The sequence below is a fragment of the Mustela nivalis genome (assembly GCF_964662115.1).
Source record: "Mustela nivalis genome assembly, chromosome: 4".
NCBI lineage: Eukaryota > Metazoa > Chordata > Mammalia > Carnivora > Mustelidae > Mustela > Mustela nivalis.
The window spans coordinates 5873439-5896000 of NC_139023.1; the positions used below are offsets into that span (position 1 = coordinate 5873439).

General features: G+C 53.6%; 1 protein-coding gene across 5 annotated transcripts in view; it reads right to left on the reverse strand.

Moving 5' to 3' along the window:
* Positions 1-22562, reverse strand: part of SEPTIN11 (septin 11) — a 94759-nt gene that overhangs the window by 17023 nt on the left and 55174 nt on the right. For all 5 annotated transcript variants that reach the window (XM_082726994.1, XM_082726993.1, XM_082726990.1 and 2 more), the window contains exons 3-7: positions 20774-20969; positions 13594-13780; positions 7742-7903; positions 3321-3417; positions 1921-2089 (exon numbers count right to left, since the gene is read on the reverse strand). In XM_082726994.1, coding sequence (XP_082583120.1) covers positions 1921-2089; positions 3321-3417; positions 7742-7903; positions 13594-13780; positions 20774-20969 — 811 coding nt within the window. The remainder of the gene's footprint in view (positions 1-1920; positions 2090-3320; positions 3418-7741; positions 7904-13593; positions 13781-20773; positions 20970-22562) is intronic.

Genomic DNA, 22562 nt, shown 5'->3' on the forward strand with positions numbered 1-22562 from the left:
AGCTATGAAGAAAGAATGAGGTCTTGCTGTCTATGACAAGACGGATGGACCTAGAAGAGATTACGCTAAGTGAAATAAGGCAGAGAGAGAAAGACAAATGCCGTATGGTTTCATTTACATGGGGAATCTAATAAACAGAAGGGATAAATGGGGCACATGGGTGGCTCGGGCGGTTAAGCGTCCCACTCATGGTTTTGGCTCAGGTCATGATCCCAGCTCGTGGGATCGGGTTCCAAGTCGGGCTCCACCGGGTTCCATCTCACTCTCTGCTTGAGATTCTCTCTGCCCCTCCCTCTGCTCTAAGTGAATTTAAAAATCTAAAAAAAAAGCAAATGAATTTACAAAGTAACAAAAACCAACCAGACTCTTAAATACAAAGAACAAACTGGTGGTTGGGGGACTGGGGCGATTATTCCTTATAAATAAAGGAAGACAGGGGCGGGTCAGGCTTGTACCAGCGGTAAAATAAATCAGTCATGGAGGCGGAATACAGTCAGTGATACTGCAGTCACGCTGCTGGTGGCCACACTTCTCCTGGGGAGCACTGAGCACTGTACACAACTCACCGCTAAGTCGTACATCTGCAATCCATAGAATATCGGATGTCAATTATACGTCAATGAAAAAATAAATGCAGTGAGAGCACAGTGAGACGCCCAAGCAAAACGAGGAAACCTCAGGCCAGAAGAAATGGAAGCAAATGGGGAGCGGGAGATGCAGGGGTGAAGCTTAGTCTGCGGGTCAGAAGGCCTGGATGACACCTGCCGCCCCTCGGAGCCCCAGAAGGCGGGGAGGCCAGGCAGTCGCTGGACCCAGCTCTGCCAGGCCTTGCAGAAGCCCGGCCGGACCGCCCAGCAACCCGGCCTCCTGGTGGGCTCGCAGGAGGGATTTTAATAAAAACTGGAAACAGAGACAGCAGAGGAGGAAACAGTCTTTTCCAAGGAACTGCAGCCCTAACCTGTGCCGACACACCTCGCAGCGTCTCCTCACCTGAAATCCCCACCGAGGTGTCGTGCGGGCCAGGACGGACAAGGCTATCAGAGGCGGCGAATCTGCCCCCCCCCCCCCACCGCCATCACCACTCCGCCGCCAACGTACTCAACCCTGCCAGCCCGCCCCACCACCCGGTCCTGACCCGGACGGGGCCTTTCTGGGCGCGCTAATTCCACACTGACTTTGAGACTCTCCCCTTCACGTCGTGCCTCCCTTCATCCCCACCCATTGATGACGCGGGAAGACACACAAGACGGCTTCTGGGAGTTACTCCCTCTCGTCCTCAGGAGTGGCCGCCACTGAGCCACCGAGGGCAGAAGAGCCCTGGGGAGGGAGACCCCGCGGGCGGCCCCAGCGCAGATCGCTGCAGTGAGCGGCCCGGGCCGGTTCCGTCCTCCGGGAGGGGGCGGTCCAGAGCCGGGGCTCACGCCCCCCACAGTGCCCTGGGCAGGTGGTTTACACTCTCGGTGCCTTAACGTGCCGACCCGTAAAACGGAGGATAATGACACCGACGACGTGCGTCAGCTGAGGTCATGCCAGTGACGCGCGGATCACAGTGCCTGGCTATTACGCTGCTAACGTGTCCCCACCAGGTCCCTCTGTCACCGGTATCTTTTTTTTTTTTTTAAGATTATTTGAGAGCTCAAGTGAGCGAGCGTGCGTGTGTGTGTGTGTGTGTGCTCACACACACGCCCCTGCAGGGGGAAGGACAGACGGCGAGACCCTGAAGCGGACTCCCACTGAGCGCGGAGCCCACCGCGGGGCTCAGAGCTCAATCCCACAACCCGGAGATCATGACCTGAGCCGGACCCAAGGATCGGCATTGAACTAACTGAGCCACCAGGAGCCCTACTCCAGTAAGCATTTCCGTGATGCGCCAACACGCCACTCAAGCCACTGGGAGCAGGCTGCGGGGTGTGTTCATACCTGAACGGCTTGCTGTCGGGGTCCGTGTCCTTGAAGCCCATCTCCTCCAGCTTGCAGCGCCGATACAGCTCGTAATGGCGGGTGTGAGTCTGCTCGCGCAGGTCCTCCATGTTCACGCGGATCAGCATCTCCCGCAGCTTCACGAAGTCACAGTGGTTTTCGTTCTCAACTGCAAGACACGGCAAGGTGGGGGTGGCTGTGAGCAGTGACGTCCCTGAAAATCCGAAGTGACGCTCTCCAGAGGTTTACCACCTTGGCTCCTGAAACCCCGGGTCTCAAGGCCAGCTGCAGACCCTCTGCGGGGTTCGCCTCACACCTGCGAGGAGGACACGCGGCTAACGGCGCAGGCCGCAATACCGATGACCACGATGACCACGGTGAGCGCCGGGGCCTGGCCCGGGGGCGGGACCTTACAGATACGGTCTTTACCCTTCAGGATAATCCTGCCCAGCGGGCGTCGTGACTCTCGTCTTGCAGATGCAGAAGCAAGGCTGAGCTAGGCACGCTGACCTGAGAGGTAGCAGGTCTACATTCAAACACCCCAACATCTGGCTGCAAAGCCAGGTCATTTCCACCCCTCCGTGGCCCCAGGAGGAATCCAAGGCAGTTTTTACATACCACTTCGTTAATTTTTATCAACACTAGGAAAAGTTTTATTGTAGAGAAAACGGGTAAGACTCATAAAAATTGTCATTTTCCTAGGGATCCCAAAGGTGTAATCTTGTCTCACTCCTCAGATTTATGGCCTTTATTCACAACAACAGAAAAGGAGGACCGACAGGGCTTAAACCAGTGAAGGAACCTTCCGCAGTGATTGTACTTGACCTCTAGCACTGGGCATCTTCCTCCAAAAGGCACGAGGGCAGCTAACACAGTCCTTGCCCAACAAAGCGACCTACGGGAAGCTCCTTTAGGTCAGAGACTGTGGGCATGTCCCACAGTGCCAAGCACAGGTCAGACAGCCTCAAAGTTCTCCGATATGCAGTCAGGTAACGCTTCACTGGGAGACAAGTTTTCCAGAGATAATAGAGAAACAAGTACCCTCTCGTTGACAAGAAGCGTTTAGTAGTTTTCTTACACCTGGCTGCTGAAAGAGGGAGAAAGGGGTGAAACCGCCGGGGCGGATCCCTCTCCTACCAGGCACATATGATGATGCAGCCACACAAGCCCACACCCTCGAGGGGCTGCCTCAGGGGCGCGAGGTCCCTTCTCCCCACGGGCCACCCACCTGGCCACCATGTCTTGCTTCCTCGCTTGACAACTGCCTCCTGCACAGCCCTGCCGCCCCCTCCCGCCCTCCTGCAGCCGAGCACCCCCCAAACACGGCAGGGAGGGGAAGATGGGGACAGTCGCCGCAGGGCTGAAACGGGAAGACGCCCCTCCCCGTAACATGCACCTACCCTGCACCACACCCCAGGGGTACTGCCTGGCCTTGGCCATCTTGTTGCCGATCTTCACCTCTTCCGTGCTGCCGACCACTGCGAACGGGAGATGGACCTGGGAAGGGACACAAGCCCAGAGATGAGTCACCTTCTCCAGCACCGGCCCCTGCCGCAGGCCTCACCCGTCCCCTGCCGCAGGGCCCGGGACGGGGGGGGAGGGGCTCTGCAGGTCGGTGGCCTGGGCTGCGCGTCCCCATCCTTTCTACCACGGGATCCGGGATCGGGAACAGGTGACAGGAGCCAGCTTCGAGGGCAGCGGGAGGAGTCTCTGCCCCACACCGGAAGCTGCGGACACGGACCGCACCAGACCACAGCCGCGAACACTGTGGCCCCTGGGCATCCGAAATGGGGCTTGGGGGGTTAAGACACAAGTTTTATTTGACTTTTTATTAATTTACATTTAATTTAAAATGGAAGATAAAATTTTTTCCATTAAATAAAATTCTATTGTTTGGGGACGGCACTTCTTTTCTTTTTTTTGCTTCAAACTCAAATCTTCTAAGAAAAGAACCTGTCTGCTTGATGTGGATGCAAACACAGATGAAAACTATCTTTTGGGGACTTATTTCATATTGAAAAACTTTGGAGTACGTTAGGAACAACTTGAGTATTCATCCAAATTGGAATGTGCTGTAATTATAAAATATACATTGGATGTCAAAGACTTACTGTGAAAGTATCTCATTAATTTTTATATTGATTATAAGTTGAAATGATAATATTTTGAATATAGTCAGTTAAGCTTTTAAATTAATTCCACCTTTCCTTTTACTTTCTTTTTTATAATGCCACTTCTGTCACATTATTTTTTTAAAAGATTTTATTTATTTATTTGACAGACAGAGATCACAGGCAGGCAGAGAGACAAGCAGAGAGAGAGGAGGAAGCAGGCTCCCTGCTGAGCAGAGAGCCCGACACGGGGCTCTATCCCAGGACCCCAGGATCATGACCTGAGCCGAAGGCAGAGGCTTTAACCCACGGAGCCACCCAGGCGCCCCTCTGCCACATTTCTAAAAAAGATTTTATTTATTTTGAGAGAGAGAGAGAGACGGCACATGAGCAGAGGGGGAAGGAGAGGAAGGGGACAGAATTCCAAGCAGACTCTGCACTGAGCACAGAGCTGGACATGGGGCTCGATCTCATGACCCTGAGATCGTGACCTGAGCGGAATCCAAGAATCCAATGCTAAACAGACTGAGCCAGCCAGGCACCCCACCCCCCTTTTACCTTTTTAAATGTGATGACTAGAAAGTGTTAAACTACTTGTGTGACTCGTATTTCTACTGAACAGCACGGCTTTAAATGGCCACTGCACAAATTTCACGTCAGAAATACGTTTTAGCCCAAATTACTGGCCTAAGGCTTGCAGCCCAGACTCCTCTCAAGCAGAGGTGGCGTTCAAGACACCAGACTGCCCCCCGTTGCCTCATGCAGTGGCTCTGCCTCTCCCGGGCGCTGGGGCAGGATGAGGGGTCGTCAGTGAACCCACGTCTTCCCTACGAGCGTGCCAGAGCTCGAACATCTGACGCGGCCGTCCTGAGACCTATTATCGCGAGCTCCTTGAGCCGCTGCCCGTCTACTGCAGACAAGCTGAGAAAGACAAGCACATTTCCGAGCCCAACCCTCTCCCATAGAGGGCACAACCCTGAGCCCGGCTGCCCAAGTGGGATTTCACTGATGCTCAGGATACTTCGACTTTCTGGTTCATCCCACGCTCTGTAGGGAGGAAGCACATCCTCTTTCTCAGACTGAGTCTGGAACTGTGACGTGCTCCCTGGAGCTGCGCAGCAACAGGGCCCTTCTGACCAACATTTTGGGGTAACGACCCAAGAAAACTGCTTTCTCCGCTCACCCTGAGCGACAAAAGCAACCGCCAAAGAAATGTGTTTCTTACCCATCTTGTGAGATTTCATCACCCCAAATTGTTTGCACCTCTTTTAAAAGTCCTTACGTTGAACTACTAATTGATAAGCAGCAGCTTCCTACACCTAACCGGAGACTGCCACGTTTGCAAAGGAGAACCTAAGTGTGGGGCTCGAACCCATGACCTCGAGATCCGGAGCAGTATGGTCTACGGACTGTACCAGCGGGGCACACTGCAATGGGGAGCCTAAAAAGACAGTTTCTTGTGGAACAACAAGGTTCATCTGGGACCGTCATCTCCATTGGTTGGAGAGCCAAGATCCAAGGCTATTTTCTTTCTGAGAATTTAACGCAAATCCAGGGGCACGACCATCCAAAATGATTTAAAAGGATGGGGAGGGGGACAGAGAACATGAGAGGACACTCGCTCCTGACTCCTGCACTGACCTCCCAGGCCACCGCCCCGCAGCAGAGGGACTCGGGGCGAACGCGGCGCGAACTTCCCAGGACGATGGGTAACGCCAGCTCGTGGTTCAGCGGCCGCAGGGCCCGAGACGGCCCGGGCTGGAGCCTCCTCCCCACACGAGGCAGCGGGAACAGCTCCCACCCGCCGGACTAGCAGCTGCCGCGCGGCAAATGCTCCACGGATGTCAAGAACACCGGAGGCGGTGATCATTCCGCAGCTCTAGGTGCCCACGACTGCAGGGCTCCGGGCACGGAGACACCGACACGCTGCCCGCTTCCGTCCTGCTCAGGGGCGGCTCTGCCGCAGCTCTGCCAAGGGCACGGACACGGACTCTGGTCCACCGGGACGGGAACGGGCTCCTGCGCCCTGTGCTTGCTACAACGCGGTCCCGATGGCCGACCCCTCACTGCCCTTCCCCGGCTCGCCTCAGCTCCGTCTTCCCAATAGGGACAGTCCCGCTCCCTTAGGACGGCCTTCCTTTCACAGCCCCTCAGGCCATCTCCCCAGGAAGCATCTCCAGTTTCCAGGAGTTCCAGAGCCTTTACTCTCCTGACCCCAGGAGGGCGACCAGACCGGAGCAGAGTGGGGCCGGGCTCCCTTCGCTTTCCTGAGCTCCGACATTTGAAATCCACACAGCAGCCCGGAGAGGGCAGGAGCTGCACTGGCTTCCAAAGTCCTGGTCACCTCGGCAGTAACTTAAGGAAGAAATTCCTCCCTGAACGGTAACAGCGGTATCCAGAAGAGTCTGTGAGCTGAACTGATGAAAAAAGAGGGAGGTCTGTGGACTAACCCTGTTTTCCTAAATTATGACGGCAGACAACACAGATGCGAGGCCAGGGCTGAAGTCTCAGGGCTGCTCCTAGCTTTGCCCAAGTCATCTACCTCTCCAGGTGGACGGCGGGAAGGTCTAGCACCGGCAAATGTAAGAGATAAGCGAGTAGAGTGTGGGTGCCTAGCGCTGGGATGTCTAGAGGGCTGCTGGCTAAAAGGTACACAATTCCTTCTGTGGGGTGACGAAAATGTGCTAAACTGATGGTGGCGATGGTTGTACCACTCTGAAAATACTAAAAGCCACTGGATTGCATGCTTTAAATGGGTAAATTGTACAGTATATCAGTTACATCTCATTATAAGGCTGTTAATTTTTTTAAAAAGTGTCTTTAGTGCATTTAATGACATTAGACACTTTTCATGACCAGATCTAAGGAAGTAGAACATAATTCAACCTACCACCATGTGAAGATCTAGACTGACTTCTGCTGCCACTAGCGTACTTTGGGATCATTTTTAAACATGTATCCAGGGAAAGGCAACTTACTTAATAGCTTCTAATTACATTTTACTGAATCTAACCTACAATTTTAAGAATTCCAAAAACCATCACTGGGCATTTACTATGTGCAAGAACACGACTCCTACAGAAGTTACGCAGTCCTAAAAGAAAAAATAAATGTGTAGTAACCGTGGCCGCGAGATGAGCCACGGCTGTGGGCTCCAGAAGAGGCAGCAGGAGAGACGCGGCTCTCGGCGGGCAGCACGGAGGCTCCCCACGAGACACCGTGTCGCAGGCACACCTGAGGCCTGCTGAAGCTTTCTCCAGTCGTTTCTCTCCCGAGCACCCTGCCTGTGAGGTGAAGAACTCACACCTGAACCGCCAGCTCAGCCGCGGGCAGGAAAGGTAGGAGAATCAGGGAGGAAAGGCGGGAACCCGTCGCGGAACCGGAATGAGGCGGGTGGACGTAGTTCTGCCAGCAATGCCAGAAACGAGCAGAGATCTGCGTGCTCTAAGCGGCTCTGGCCCTTCCCGTGGGATCCGCCGTAGGACCCCACCTGCCCGAGTGGGAAGGGAAGTGGAGCTCGGCTGGCCTCGCTTCCCCCGCTGACGGACGGGGACCTGGGGAGCAGGTGGCTAAGGGCCCTGCCAGAGTGCCAGGCTGGGCCACACGGACGCATGAGATTCCCGGCCCCAGGTTCTAGTCACCCTACGGCACTGCCACCAAGAAAAGCTTCCGGGACATTACGGGGAGCCGTTCCGCAGCCGAGGACTTACGCTCATGGTCGCGTTGATCTCTGCCACCGTCTCCTCATCCGTGGGGAACTGGTATATCTGGACCCCGTTGCTGACGAGCTCACTCATGATCTTACTCTTGAATTTGTGCAGCTCGTTCTTGGCGATGGTGTCGGCTTTTGCAATGATCGGAATAATGTTCACCTGAGAAACAAACACACCCGCTTTGCCACGACTCCCATGGAAGAAAAATACGACAAATGAATGAAACATAATAAACAACAAAAACTGTAAAGCTTCACTTAAAAAAAACAGAGCCGAGGCGGAGAATCAGACTTTCTGCCTAGATGCAACATGACGACGATACGGGATAGTCTCAGAGCTCCGTCTGGGGACACTCGTACTTCCTCCCATCCGGCACTGAGGGCGTACTTGGAATTTCCTCTTCTGTGCTACCTCATGGGGTTTTTTTTTTTTTCCTTTTTTTACAGAGTAGAGGAAGTGTTACTCTATGACAAATAGCGGTAACAAAGAAGCCTGTTCTTTGACTAACCAAACACTCCTTTTAGCCCTCTCGCAGCTACTTCCGGAGCTGGATTTTTTCATGCCCCTACAGTGGGACAGCCGAGCCTGTGTTAGAACAGCGGAGCAGCCCCCTCTCCCAGAGTACCTCCTCTCTTTTCTTCTAATGACTGCTAGAGGTGAAGAACCAACATGTTCACCAACAAAACCAGTTTCAACTACTTTTAAAATTTTCAAAATCACACCAACGAATTCTTTTGAAACACCGGCTTCTAGCACGTTACTTCTTCATGCCAGAACGAGACCTAGCACCAAAGACAAGGCTCACTTTCCAAATAGGGGCTCCACAGACCAGGAACAAGGCAGAGTTTGCCAACCATGGCAGGAAGCCCAGCGCTGAGAGCCAGGGACACCCTCAAGCACAAACCCCGAACCCCAACGTCGGTCATTCTTCCAACCTTCCCCAGCACTGTCCACAAGGCACATTTTTTTAAATTCCTTTTTTAGGAGTAACTGTCTTCCACTCCGTGGTAGGTACGGAGCTTTCAGTGAGAGGCTACTGACATCCAGGACCTGGGGTCATGCTCCCCGCCCAACTCGGGAGGAAGGGGGTCAGACTTGGGGAGAAAGTCTTCCCAGCAAGAGAATGAGGGGGTCTTTCCCAAGGGTTTCTTGGTCACATCTGCCTTCCTTTGCTTCTTCCTTTATTCCAAGAGCCAAATGAGAATCCCTGATCCACCCCTATGAGAAGACGTGTGGAGAGAAAAACCTCCTCTTCCCCAATTCCCCACCCACTCCGACCCTCCTGCTTGGGCTCACCCAGCAAGTCCCAGACTGCGGGAGACACTAGTGGCAGGGAAACGTGTGGGTCGGACGCCAGGACTGCCCTGTTGTTCTCCCCGGCCGCCTCTGCACGTGCTTAGCACTCAGGGACCATCACACACACAGAATGGCCGAGTTTCACAGTTTCTTGATCAGAGTAGGTAGATGAATCCAGCAATCTAGATTTAAAATCGTCCTCAGTGGCGGGGCTTAAAAATCTTTTCTGAAATTATCACAGACTTGTGATTTATATAGTTAAGAGCCTGAACTTTTCACTCTGCTTCTATCAACCTTTTTGCAAATACCATTTGCAGATGCTGTCCGGCAGGCCTGGCTCCACAGCAACAGCGGTCTCGGAAAGCGTCTAACCTGCTTTCTGGGTACTTTGTTTGTTGGTTTCCAGCTGCGTTTGCTTTGCCTTATTTTCTCTCCCTTTTTAACTCAACCCTACTAAGCAGGACCCTGTTGCTAATATCCTCCTGGCTGTGGGCTTGGTCCACAGCCCTCGGACCAGCCTCCTTCGCTGCCCATGGCCCGGCCCTGCCGCCAGGACAGGACAGCACAGGGAGCCTGCCTCACGGCCCAGATCCCTGCACCGTCCGTGGCTAACTGCAGCTGAAAGAAACGCGACGGAGAAGGGCTTCTCTCTGTTCTCAGGAGAACACGCCGGCTGCAGTGGTCCCTCATGCCACCAGACTGTCTCAGCACAGCCGTGTGTCTGCTCGTGCTGGAGGCCGAGGAGCCTGGCTCTGCGTCAGCCTCGGCCGGCGCTCTGCCGTCGAGTTCAGACAGAGGCCCTGGGGACAGGCTGGTCTCCTGAGTGCTCTCCATCATGTTCCTCTGAGGAGAAAGCATCTCTCCAACAGTGTTTGTTTAGACAAAAAATAACACCCAACAAAACCCTCTGGAGCTGGTAAGACTCTCCATGGAACTCAAAAAGGAGGTTAGAAGAGAAAGACCATGACTTCTTTCTGTGGTCATTCCTACTGTCATGTGGTTCTTTGGTCTCAGAACGTCCTGTCCTCCATTTACTTCAAAATGAAAAATCAAAGTAATTGTAAAACAGACTGTTAACTTATCAAACTTGTCAGTACATTTCCTTCAAAATGTTGTAAAAGGGAGAGGTTATTAATGTGGAAAGCTCAGGTGACAAACGGAAACTACTTTTTAAAAACACATGGCAGGGCGCCTGGGCGGCTCAGTGGGTTAAGCCTCTGCCTTTGGTTCAGGTCATGATCCCAGGGTCCTGGGATGGAGCCTCACATCAGGCTCTCTGCTCCGTGTGGAGTCTGCTTCTCCCTTTCTCTCTGCTGCTGCTCTGCCTGCTGTGTGCTCTGTCAAATAAATAATTAAAATCTTTAAAAAATAAGTAAAAAATAAAAACACAAGGGTGCAATTCAGTTTTAAATTGAAGGAACTGGACTGTCCTCATCACCTAAGTTTTTTTAAAAAAATTAACACCTTTTTCCCCCCCACTCAAAACTTCCTAATTATTAAAGCCAAACTTTTAAAGTTCTTTAAAAAAGAAATTTAGAAAGGGGCGCCTGGGTGGCTCCGTGGATTAGGCATCTGCCTTTGGTTCAGGTCATGATCCCAAGGACCAAGTCCTGCATAGGGCTCCCTGCTCCGCGGGGAGACTGCTTCTCCCTCTCCCTCTGCACGCCCTGTGCGGTGCTCACTTTCTAATAAATAAAAATCTTAAAAAAAAAAAAAAAAGAAATTTAGAGCTTTTAAGAAAATAAATTGTGACTTCATATTTCAATCTCCCTAAATTTAACCCTTCCTATGACGTTTTAGGTGCTTCCACTATGTAACTCCCCGGCCCTCCTCAGAGCACCCACTGGAGCTAATTTAAGAACTAAATATACCTGGTAAAGAACACCATGGGTTTTATTTGTTTTGCTTTGAAGTTTTTGGAGGTTTTGAAGCCTTTTTCTCACATCGCTAAACCCTACTGTTCTGTAAACCAGAAAAGACCATTCCGGGGTTGGAGGAAGTGGGGAGGACGGACAGGCAGGAGCGCGGAGGATGCACAGAGGAGTTTCGGGCAGGAAAGGACTCCGTGCGCTCTAACGAGGTACAGCTCTTTCTGGAGGAGTCCGGCCCGTCCGCGGGCAGCGGGGAGCCCCGGAGCCTCGCGGGCTGAGCGCCCACGTGGTAACAAGGTGCGGGTCGGCGGGCGTGTGGGTGCGGGGCAGGGGTCGGGGCATCTCTGGACCTTCCTCCAACCCCGCGGGGAACCTCAACTGCTGCGGGAAACGGACCCGCAAACAAACTGCACCGAATGACATGCAAAGGGGAACCGAGACCAGGGCCTCCCAGCAGAGGGGATGTGACCGGGACCAGATGCGGACCGGACGGGGATGGGGGATGGGACCGGGACCGGATGCGGACCGGGACGGGGATGGGGGATGGGACCGGGACCGGATGCGGACCGGACGGGGATGGGGGATGGGACCGGGACCGGATGCGGACCGGACGGGGATGGGGGATGGGACCGGGACCGGATGCGGACCGGACGGGGATGGGGGATGGGACCGGGACCGGATGCGGACCGGACGGGGATGGGGGATGTGACCGGGACCGGATGCGGACCGGACGGGGATGGGGGATGGGACCGGGACCGGATGCGGACCGGACGGGGATGGGGGATGTGACCGGGACCGGATGCGGACCGGACGGGGATGGGGGATGGGACCGGGACCGGATGCGGACCGGACGGGGATGGGGGATGTGACCGGGACCGGATGCGGACCGGACGGGGATGGGGGATGGGACCGGACCGGATGTGGACCGGACGGGGATGGGGGATGTGACCCGGACCGGATGCGGACCGGACGGGGATGGGGGATGGGACCCGGACCGGATGCGGACCGGACGGGGATGGGGGATGGGACCCGGACCGGATGCGGACCGGACGGGGATGGGGGATGGGACCGGGACCGGATGCGGACCGGACGGGGATGGGGGATGGGACCGGGACCGGATGCGGACCGGACGGGGATGGGGGATGGGACCGGGACCGGATGCGGACCGGACGGGGATGGGGGATGTGACCGGGACCGGATGCGGACCGGACGGGGATGGGGGATGGGACCGGACCGGATGTGGACCGGACGGGGATGGGGGATGTGACCCGGACCGGATGCGGACCGGGACGGGGATGGGGGATGGGACCGGACCGGATGTGGACCGGACGGGGATGGGGGATGGGACCGGGACCGGATGCGGACCGGGACGGGGATGGGGGATGGGACCGGGACCGGATGTGGACCGGACGGGGATGGGGGATGTGACCGGGACCGGATGCGGACCGGGACGGGGATGGGGGATGGGACCGGGACCGGATGCGGACCGGACGGGGATGGGGGATGTGACCGGGACCGGATGCGGACCGGGACGGGGATGGGGGATGGGACCGGGACCGGATGCGGACCGGACGGGGATGGGGGATGTGACCCGGACCGGATGCGGACCGGGACGGGGATGGGGGATGTGACCCGGACCGGATGCGGACCGGACGGGGATGGGGGATGTGACCCGGACCGGATGCGGACCGGGACGGGGATGGGGATGTGACCGGACCGGATGCAGACCGGACGGGGATGGGGGATGTGACCGGGACCGGATGCGGACCGGGACGGGGATGGGGGATGGGACCGGGACCGGATGTGGACCGGACGGGGATGGGGGATGTGACCGGGACCGGATGCGGACCGGGACGGGGATGGGGGATGGGACCGGGACCGGATGCGGACCGGACGGGGATGGGGGATGTGACCGGGACCGGATGCGGACCGGGACGGGGATGGGGGATGGGACCGGACCGGATGTGGACCGGACGGGGATGGGGGATGTGACCGGGACCGGATGCGGACCGGGACGGGGATGGGGGATGGGACCCGGACCGGATGCGGACCGGACGGGGATGGGGGATGGGACCCGGACCGGATGCGGACCGGACGGGGATGGGGGATGGGACCGGACCGGATGTGGACCGGACGGGGATGGGGGATGTGACCGGGACCGGATGCGGACCGGGACGGGGATGGGGGATGGGACCGGGACCGGATGCGGACCGGACGGGGATGGGGGATGTGACCGGGACCGGATGCGGACCGGGACGGGGATGGGGATGTGACCGGGACCGGATGCGGACCGGACGGGGATGGGGGATGGGACCGGGACCGGATGCGGACCGGGACGGGGATGGGGATGTGACCGGGACCGGATGCGGACCGGACGGGGATGGGGGATGGGACCGGGACCGGATGCGGACCGGGACGGGGATGGGGGATGGGACCGGGACCGGATGCGGACCGGACGGGGATGGGGGATGTGACCCGGACCGGATGCGGACCGGGACGGGGATGGGGGATGTGACCCGGACCGGATGCGGACCGGACGGGGATGGGGGATGTGACCCGGACCGGATGCGGACCGGGACGGGGATGGGGGATGTGACCCGGACCGGATGCGGACCGGGACGGGGATGGGGGATGTGACCCGGACCGGATGCGGACCGCGAGCGGCCGGCGGCCGGGGCGTACCTTGCTGTCCAGCTTCTTCATGGTGACCAGGTCCAGGGACTTCAGGGAGTGGCCGGTGGGGGCGATGAAGTAGAGGCAGGCGTGGACCCTGGAGTCGTGGTAGCTGAAGAGCGAGCGCCGGATCTTGAGCTCCTCCTGCAGGTACGCCTCGAACTGCGCGTCGATGTACTCCACGATGGGCCGGTAGCTGCGCGGCGGGAGCGGCCTTGGCTCAGCTCGGCCGTCGGGTCTCCCGCCCCCGCGGCTCGGCGCGACCCCCCGCGGCCCCCCGCGGCCGCCCACGCCCCGCGCGTCCCTGGGCGCCCCAGGCCGCCCACCCCGGCCGGCTCCCCGCTCCGCTCTCCGGCTCCGCTCTCCCACCTTCCCGGCGCGCCCTGGCGCGACGCTCGCAGCCCTCGCCCGCCTGCGCCCCCGGCCCGCCGCCCCCAGACCCCGACCCCAACACTTCTCCGGCGCTCTCCCCTCTGGCGCTCTCCCCGCTCGTCCGTCTGTCCTTCCGAACAGAGACGACAACCGCGCGACCGTCACCCCCCACGGAAGACGCCGCTGAGAGCGCGCGACCTGCCCTCCCGCGGGCCCGAAACGCGGTCTCCAAGTCTGACTCAGTAAAGGGCTCGGACCGTCGCGCCACGGACCGACCGGTGCGGACACGGAGAGGGGCTCGGGGTTCTTGTACTTCACGCGGCGGCATCACCATCGCGTGGGAGCTCGGCCGCCGTCCGCCCCACTGCCCGGACGGGAGGGCCCCTCCCCGCTCTCACCGAGCCCCGGCTCCTCCCGCGGTTCCGTCTACACACTGATGGGCCCCGGGTCAGGAGCCTCAGGATCACTTCCAGCTCCGACACGTCATGCTCCGAAGGTCAACTCTGAACTCTTGCTTCGCACCAAGTCACAATTCAAATCTGTTTTGAATGACTACGTATGATCCTATTAACTGACCACAATCACGGATGGCACATTGGGAACACGCGTTCCATACACCAGATTCCTCCAGGGGCTCAGCAGTACCTTCAGTGGGTCACTGGCAAAGCTGTAAACTTTCAGGTCCGCAGGGGACCCCTCAGAAGTCAGCATTAGCCGCAAGGAGATGGGTCTCCTGGGAACACAATGGGTTCATTCTCCCCAAACTTACCACCTTGCTGAAAAATAAAAACCCAGGCGCCTGGGTAGCTCAGTTGATTAAGCCACTGCCTTTCGGCTCAGGTCCTGATCCCGGGGTCCCAGGATCAAGTCCCACATCGGGATCCCAGCTCTGTGGGGGTCTGCTTCTCCCTCTGACCGGCTTCCCTCTCATGCTCTCTCTCACTCTCTCTCTCTCAAATAAATAAAAATAAAATCTTAAAAAAGAAAAAAAAGAAAGAAAGAAAGACCTTTCAACACTCCGGTCTCCTGACTCATATACTAAATTGAAGTCCGTGAAAGGGAACTAGAAATCTTGGATAATGCGGATGACAGCAGACACCGGAGAGAATGAGCGAACGAACAAAACAAAGCACATTTACAACCAAACACTGGAAGCACTCAGAAAAAGAAGGTTTTTTGATATTTTTCCTCGGTGATTCATCACAGTCCACTGATTCAATGTGAGCAGACAAAACCTCTAGTGGTTTAAAGAAAAAACAGAATATGCCTCCGTAATGATAAGGTTCTAAATATAACAACAGAAATCCCAATAAAATCTAATAGAAAGAATGAGCAAGTAGAAGTTCCTTCTCTGTTTTCCACGTTAAAACACTGGCAGGTATAAAATAATAATATTAATCATGTGAATTATCATAGGATAGTGGTTAGAAGCATGGATTCAAGCCAAACCAATCCCAACTCCACAACCGAGTATGTATGTGACTTGGAGCAAGTTACTAAACCCCTCCGTGTCTCGATTTCCTCAAAGGTAAATCAAGGGCAAAGAAGCATCTGTTACCAGAGAGCTACTGTTACAAATAAGCTGGTGTGTGTAAAGCACTAGCACAGAAGAGTAAGATGTAACTATTTCACAGTAATATAATAAAAAACAGTAACGAATAAGAGAAAAGCCAGCCTGACTTTTCAGAAAGAGAAGGGGGAAAAGGAACCCCACCCGCACCCAGCACCCGGGGAACCATTCTGCCCCTGGGCGGTGCCCTGCAGGGAAATGGACCAGCCACTCCGCCGAGGTCCACCTGTGCCCGTACAAGGCCTGATGCTTCCGTCTCCAGACACCGAGTCATGCGTTTGGGGAACAGGGATCTTTCCCCAACGCCCTCTTAGGAAAGGAAAGGAAAAGCAGCTCGAAAGCCATTGCTCCTTCCTGCCTCACGGTTCCTGATTTTGAGCTTCTCAGCACCTCCCCCCAGCAGCGCTCCCAGTATGTTTCTGCTTTCTATTAATTTCCCTCTTGCCGCTGGTGTTGATTCTGATCCTCCAAGACTATGGGAGGCATAACATCTCCCCTTTTCCAGTGAGGGACGCGCTCTGCCCTGGAGTCTATAGAGCCCAAGAAACCTTCTGTTCTCTTACATCCTGGGCTTCCTTCTGCCGTGCCCTCCGGGGAGTTCCGGCTAATCTTCCAGTCTCCTCCTCTTCCCTTTACATGAGCTCCCTGAAAAATCCCACTTATTCCTGGGTTTTACTCACCGTCTAAGTGCTGAGAATTCGTAAACCTCTGCTAGTAGCCCAGATCTCTCACTTGAGGTTCAGCCCATCCATCCAGCTGCTGAAGAGGTACCTCCATCGGCTCTTCTAACTAAACGTGTCCAAGACGGGACTCCTCCCCTTGGCCCCAAACCCACACTTCCCTGGATTCCTTCGCTTGGTGAAGGGCGCCCACACAGAGAGTCAAGCAAGAAATGTCACCAACTTTAACTTCTTACCCTTACAACAAATTAAAAGAAATGTATTCCAGGAGAACTATTTATTAAAATCACTCTTCCCTGTGTTTAAGTCAGCCAGCAGTTTTACACTCCCCTTCACCATCCTTTCAACAAACGACCGGCCCCTCTCTTCCTACTGCTTTTCACTTCTGATCGACATTCACCGTCACAAAGATAAGGAAGTTTAACCCCAATTCTGCCTTTTGCTAGTTCCCATTCTTACAGAAGGGACACCGATTTATTTTCTGTTTGACCAATTTCAACTCCTCTGGATTGTAGTCCTGCCAAGCAGAGGACAGTGGAGGAAGTCCTTACACTGTCACGTCGCCTCCTTTTAAGGCATGGGGATAGTCCTTCTTACCCATAACTCATTTTTCCAATTCACCTCCAGCCCCAAAATTCACACCTCCAGCCCCAAAATTCACAATAAAAGACAGAGGCTGACCCTGAAACTGAAGGGAAATAATATTTTATACAGTATTTTCTACCCACCCCAGCTACCCACTGATCATTCTTGCAGAAGAACCAACACCACAGTTCAGGGGCCGACTCCCCATTTTACATGTGGGCAGACACCTACCATCTCGTTTTTCTCTGCCTTGCTGGTAAAGTTAGTTTTCCTTAGCTCTCAACTACCTCCATCAGAAAGTGTGGTAAAAACAGAAATTAGAGACCAGAGGGTCCACTTGGCTACCATTTTATAACTCTGACACGAAGATGTGGAGTCTGCGGATTTCCGTTACCCGTGCCCCTCAGGGCTGACCACCATTACAGTCAGGATACGCCACTGACACTGTATCTCCCATTTCCCAAATGTGGGGCACGTGAATTACTTCCAGCTGTGCGACAAAACTCGGTTTACCTTCTTCTCTAGACCCCTTCCCTTCTCAACTGAAGAATACAGACAGAAACACGAAGAAGGCCTTAACCACGAAGAGTTAATCCTGCTATTCAACACAACAGGAAACCTTACCAGATCTCTCTTCCTGTCTCCTTCTAGCCAGCTCTGTCCCAGGCAGACACTCATGCAGGAACGCGGACATGACTGAAGCCTACATAAACACGCCGGGACATTCTCGAAGTCCCGCGAGAAGCTTTTCATGGCCGAAAAGCTTGCCTCATCCCCAAAGTAGTAAAAATAATCACAGGTTTAGAGAAACAACACATTGCTTCCCATATGGTTACATATCAATGCAAAAATGCATACCTCACTGCCAGGTTTTTTTTTTTTTTTTTTAAAGATTTTATTTATTTGACACACACAGAGAGAGAGAGAGGTCACAAGTAGGCAGAGAGGTAGGCAGAGAGAGGGGGAAGCAGGCTCCCTGCTGAGCAGAGAGCCCGATGCAGGGCTCGATCCCAGGACCCTGAGATCATGACCTGTGCCGAAGGCGGAGGCTTAACCCACTGAGCCACCCAGGCGCCCCACTTCCAGTTCTTTTATGGAAGCAGACTGTCCGAAAAAAAAAAAAATTTTTTTTTAAACAATAGTCATTTGGGTTTAGAGTCAACAGTGTCAACAATGCCTTCTGGGGCACAGAGTTCCAAATGCCATTTAAAGAGGTTATGCAACAGCTGTCAAGAAATTTCAGAAGAAAAAAAATATTTGGTATCTGGGTTAGGTTACTATCACACTTCCTCTCTTCTAAATCTCCTTGGAAACTATTATTTGACCCAAATGAGTCAGTTCATTTCTTAAAGAGGCCTCCAGCTGCACACGTGAGAATCGGTATCGCAGTAGCCACTCGCTGTCCGTGCCGGCCCGTGCAAACCAGCAGGCTGAAGGCCAACCCCCACTCGGGGGGACGCAAGTCGTGCAGCCACGGAGGCTGTGACTCTAAGCAGGGAAGAGCACACGGAGTCGGAGCAGAAAGATGCTGGAAGACTGTTCTCATTCCTGCCGGAAGGTCCGGTTACTGCCTTCCGGTCAGGGGGTGCACAAGCATGACGTCCTCCAACCCCGGGGAGAAACCCGTGCGGGCCGGAGAGTCGGAGACACGGCTCGCTCGGAGCACACGGCGACGGCCCCACGACAGGGAAGCCCGGCTCTCTCCCCGGCCCCCAAATGCACCTGTGCTCTTGTTGCTGTTGCCAAGGCCTCCGCTTCCTGTTTCACTTGGCGTTACAAACAGCCTCCAGGCGGGAACCTCTCCATCATTCTCTGGCACTGAGGCCATAAATTAAGAGCAGCAGCTCAGCTGCAGGGTCTGGGCTTACTGTCCCCCACCCGACACAATGTACAGACAGTTCATTTTGACCAGATGCGGGATGAAATCCTTCTCACTACATCTAACAATCACTGCTGTTATTATAGGACAATGTTTACTGAAGAACATTTAAACTGCTCTATAGATAAAATGGAGCTCAGCTAGAGAATGAATTAAATATTTCTTCCTAATTACTGTGGTGCTCATACATATTGAGATAGTTAAAGTATCTCTAGGCAATACACATTCTAGACTAAAATAGTTCAAGTTCCTCTTTACAAAACATATAATATACACAGTTCTGAGGAAAATTTAAAAAAGAAAGAAAGAAAAAATAAACCCTGGTACTAATAAAATTTCCGAGCCCTAAGTAAACGTATCTCACTGATTTGGTGTTTTATTCCCTTAATGTCTCTGCACAAATATGTCTCTGGAAGCCCCCTTCTAAAATCATCTTTGGAACTGGGACAATTTTAACTTTCTCTAATTCTTCTGAAAATGAGCACCATATTTAAAATAGTCGTAAGACATCTGGTGTTAAGAATGATGAAGAGGAGGATGATCTCGAGAAGTGTGAACAGTATCCGGGGACCGAGGCAGACGTATCGCTGGAGCACCAGTTTCAAGATTAATGGCTTCCCTCAGATAAAGGCCTACAGCAACTCACAGAGAAGAGCCAAACTTCCTGGGCTTTATAAATTGAGTATGTGCTTTATCAAACTAAAAACCAACTGAGCCCCTTTCTACGAACAAACTAGTGGAACACAATTCTTAGAAAATACTTTCTTTCTTCATCAGGTTAAACGCGTCCTTTCTTTCACAAGTATACTTTACTGGATCCATGACTTCATTAGCTTAACAAACCCCACTGGAGAGAGAGGGCGAGTTTAACCCAGTCGACCTACATTCCTCATCAGGCTGGACTGAAACCACAGTCATTCAGACTCGACCGGGCAGCTCTGCACCCTCAGGCTGCCCACCCCTCCACAGGCCTTGAGGAAGCCCCACACACCTCACAGAAGGACGCACAGTGCCTCACACCAAGCACTCCCCTCAACGGCAAGATCTAGTCCCACCTGGAAATCAAGACTTTTTTCAACAGATCTGCCATTAAAATGCTTTCTGCACTTTGAGGTTTTAGGAGCTGGTACCACTTTGACCAAGGACTTCAAAATGCAGGACGACCCCCTTATGACCACGCCCCGTCCCAGTGTCCGTCCTCAGGCCTCTGCCGAAGAGCAGGACTATACACGGTATCACACGTCCAGTGACGCGCCCTTCAAGTGAGACAAACTGCCATGGTCCCATTGCTGTCACTGGCAGAACCCAGACTACAACCCAGGTCTCCTAAATCCTGGGGCGTGGCTTCTCACAGAGGATTTCTCATCAATTCTCAGCTTTCACTGAAATCTGTAAGAATTTGGGGATTAAGTCTAATATCCCAGTCCGCCTCAGGGACTAAGAGAGCACTACAGACGCTCATTCCACATTCCTCTCCTCTTTAACGCCTTCTTATTTTGCAGAGTGGCAAAAAACAAAAACAAAAACCACATTTCCCAAGGTCTCAGGGCTAGTGTTCTAGAAGCGGTTTGGTTTCTACAAGCAGAGGCAGCCACACGAGACCTGGACGCAGGGAGCGAGAAACCCACCACCGAGGCCACACGCAGGCCACACCTGTTCTCCTTGCGAGTGACGGTAAAGGCACTCGGTTATCCGAGACTGAACTGGTGGTTCTGGAGACCGTCCTGCCGTGCCACGGGTGCCAAATTATATGAGGTGACTGGTGGCAGCGGCGACTGCCTACTGTCCTGTAAAACCACTGCGTGTTTCTCTAGACTGCTTTTCCTGCTGGGAAAGCCCCCAAATCTAGTTCCATGACCCTCCAGGAAAAACACCATTAAGCTTTTTTTTTCCCCTTAGACTAGCTGGAGCCGACTACGCTGTCTGGTCCAGACCTCAGGGAAGAACATTCTAAGAAAATTTCTCAGAGAACAAGAATGTCTTTTCTATTAGGTAACAGAAGACCAGCCCCATAACTAGGGAACATTTAGCCTTTGAATGTACCCAGGACAGGCCCTGCTATCTCCTGGTCCATCCATATCACCATGAAACCCCAAGATGTACCTGTCGTCTTTATTTATCTGGTCTCCAAATCCCACGGTGTCCACGATGGTTAACTTCAGCCGTACGTTGCTTTCCTGAAGCTCATAACTTCTGGCTTTTAACCGGACACCTGGTTCGTTGTGCGTGGCTGGGTCACTTTCAAATTTGGTGTTGAATAAAGTGTCCATTAATGTGGATTTGCCAATGCCCGTCTCACCTGATGACCACAAGGGAGACAGGACAGAATCTGTCAGTGCCTCTTAGACATCAGTTGAATTCATCAGAAAATTCTCACTCATATTTGTAAAATTTTCATAAAAGTATCACCAGAAATTCCATTATGAAAAGATGGTTCTTTCCATGTGTAAGCTATCAAAGACCTCCCTAGAAAGGCCTTAATGAATTCCAGGAACCATTTAGCATAAAAGATCTTGCACTTACAGATCAAGATGCTCTTCTTAACCTCTGGACAGAGAAAAAGAACCTGTAAGCTTGCCTGTGTCAGCTTACACATTATAAAGACATAAACTGTACGTGTTCCTCTCCTAAATACTGGTGTGTAAAATTACCTTACTTTTAAAAATACTATATTATTTGTTTCTGCTACCAGAGGAAAAAGACCAATCTCATTTAGATTACGTGAAGTCATCAAATGATCTGACACTATCTAATGCTGCTGAACAGAATTACATTTCCAAGACAACACTCGTGACAGTGACAGCGACCCCAGCAGACCAGCTGAAGTCACCGAGGGCTTACTCTGTGACAGGCCCCAGGGCAAGGGCTTCCAGTGCATTACCACATTTAAATCCTACCACGACCCCCCACGAAACAGGCGCTCCTGTCCCCTCGATTTCACAGATGGGGCAGGTAAGGCCTGGTGAGTTTAAGGAACTTGCCTGAAGTCACACTGTTCTGTGGCAGAGCCACGATCTCCACCCAAGTTTTGCGTGGTTCTAACACCGCCACTCAACAAACACAACGTCCCGACTTTCCTATTAGAGAGAAAACCCACGCCTCGTGTTTTCCGGTCGCAGGGACACGTCTGCGTGACGCCTCCTTATCACTCCCATGTTCCCTTCCCTACGACTGGAGTCAAGACGGAAGAACATTTACTCAGCAGCTCTTCCAGGTTCCGGGTGAAATCTGCGATGATCAAAGTTAATGAGGCGAAAAAGCCCGCAACAAGGGCCTTGTTAATTCACATCGGGAACTCACCTCGGCGTTTACTGAAGCCCCGACGCGTGTGAACACGAGCGGCAGGGACCCCAGGCCGCTCCCCTAAGCAAATGTGGACCCCAAATGCTCAGCAAGCACGTCAGCCAGGCCTTCAAACAGTACCAAGCAAGACTCCTAATCCTAATTCTTATGTCGAGTTAAAAGCGGCTGGCAAGGAGGAAGAACCTACGCTTTGGTGGTGGTGGCGGTGGCGGTGGCGGCAACCGAGTGCGATGGTGGGAGAGGGAGGCAGAAACCGAGAGGCAGGACCCGTAAGAACGCCTTCAGTTTTCCAATCTGGAGTATTTCCCAATTACACTTTCAGTTCACTTTAAACATGCCAACATGTTGCAACTCTTCCAACAAATCCAAACCCCATGAGGTTTCTCTTCTAAAGGGTTGCTGTGAAGACTTTTAGGACGGTAACAATTCTATGGGAAAAAGTGCTCTGGGATTTGTAGCTTTAAAAAAGCAACTGTCCCACTGTGTGACAGAATCCACTTTTCACTTACCAATCAGAGCTTCTATAACACCCATTACTTTCTTTTTTGGGGGGAAGATTTTATTTATTTATTTGACAGAGATCACAAGT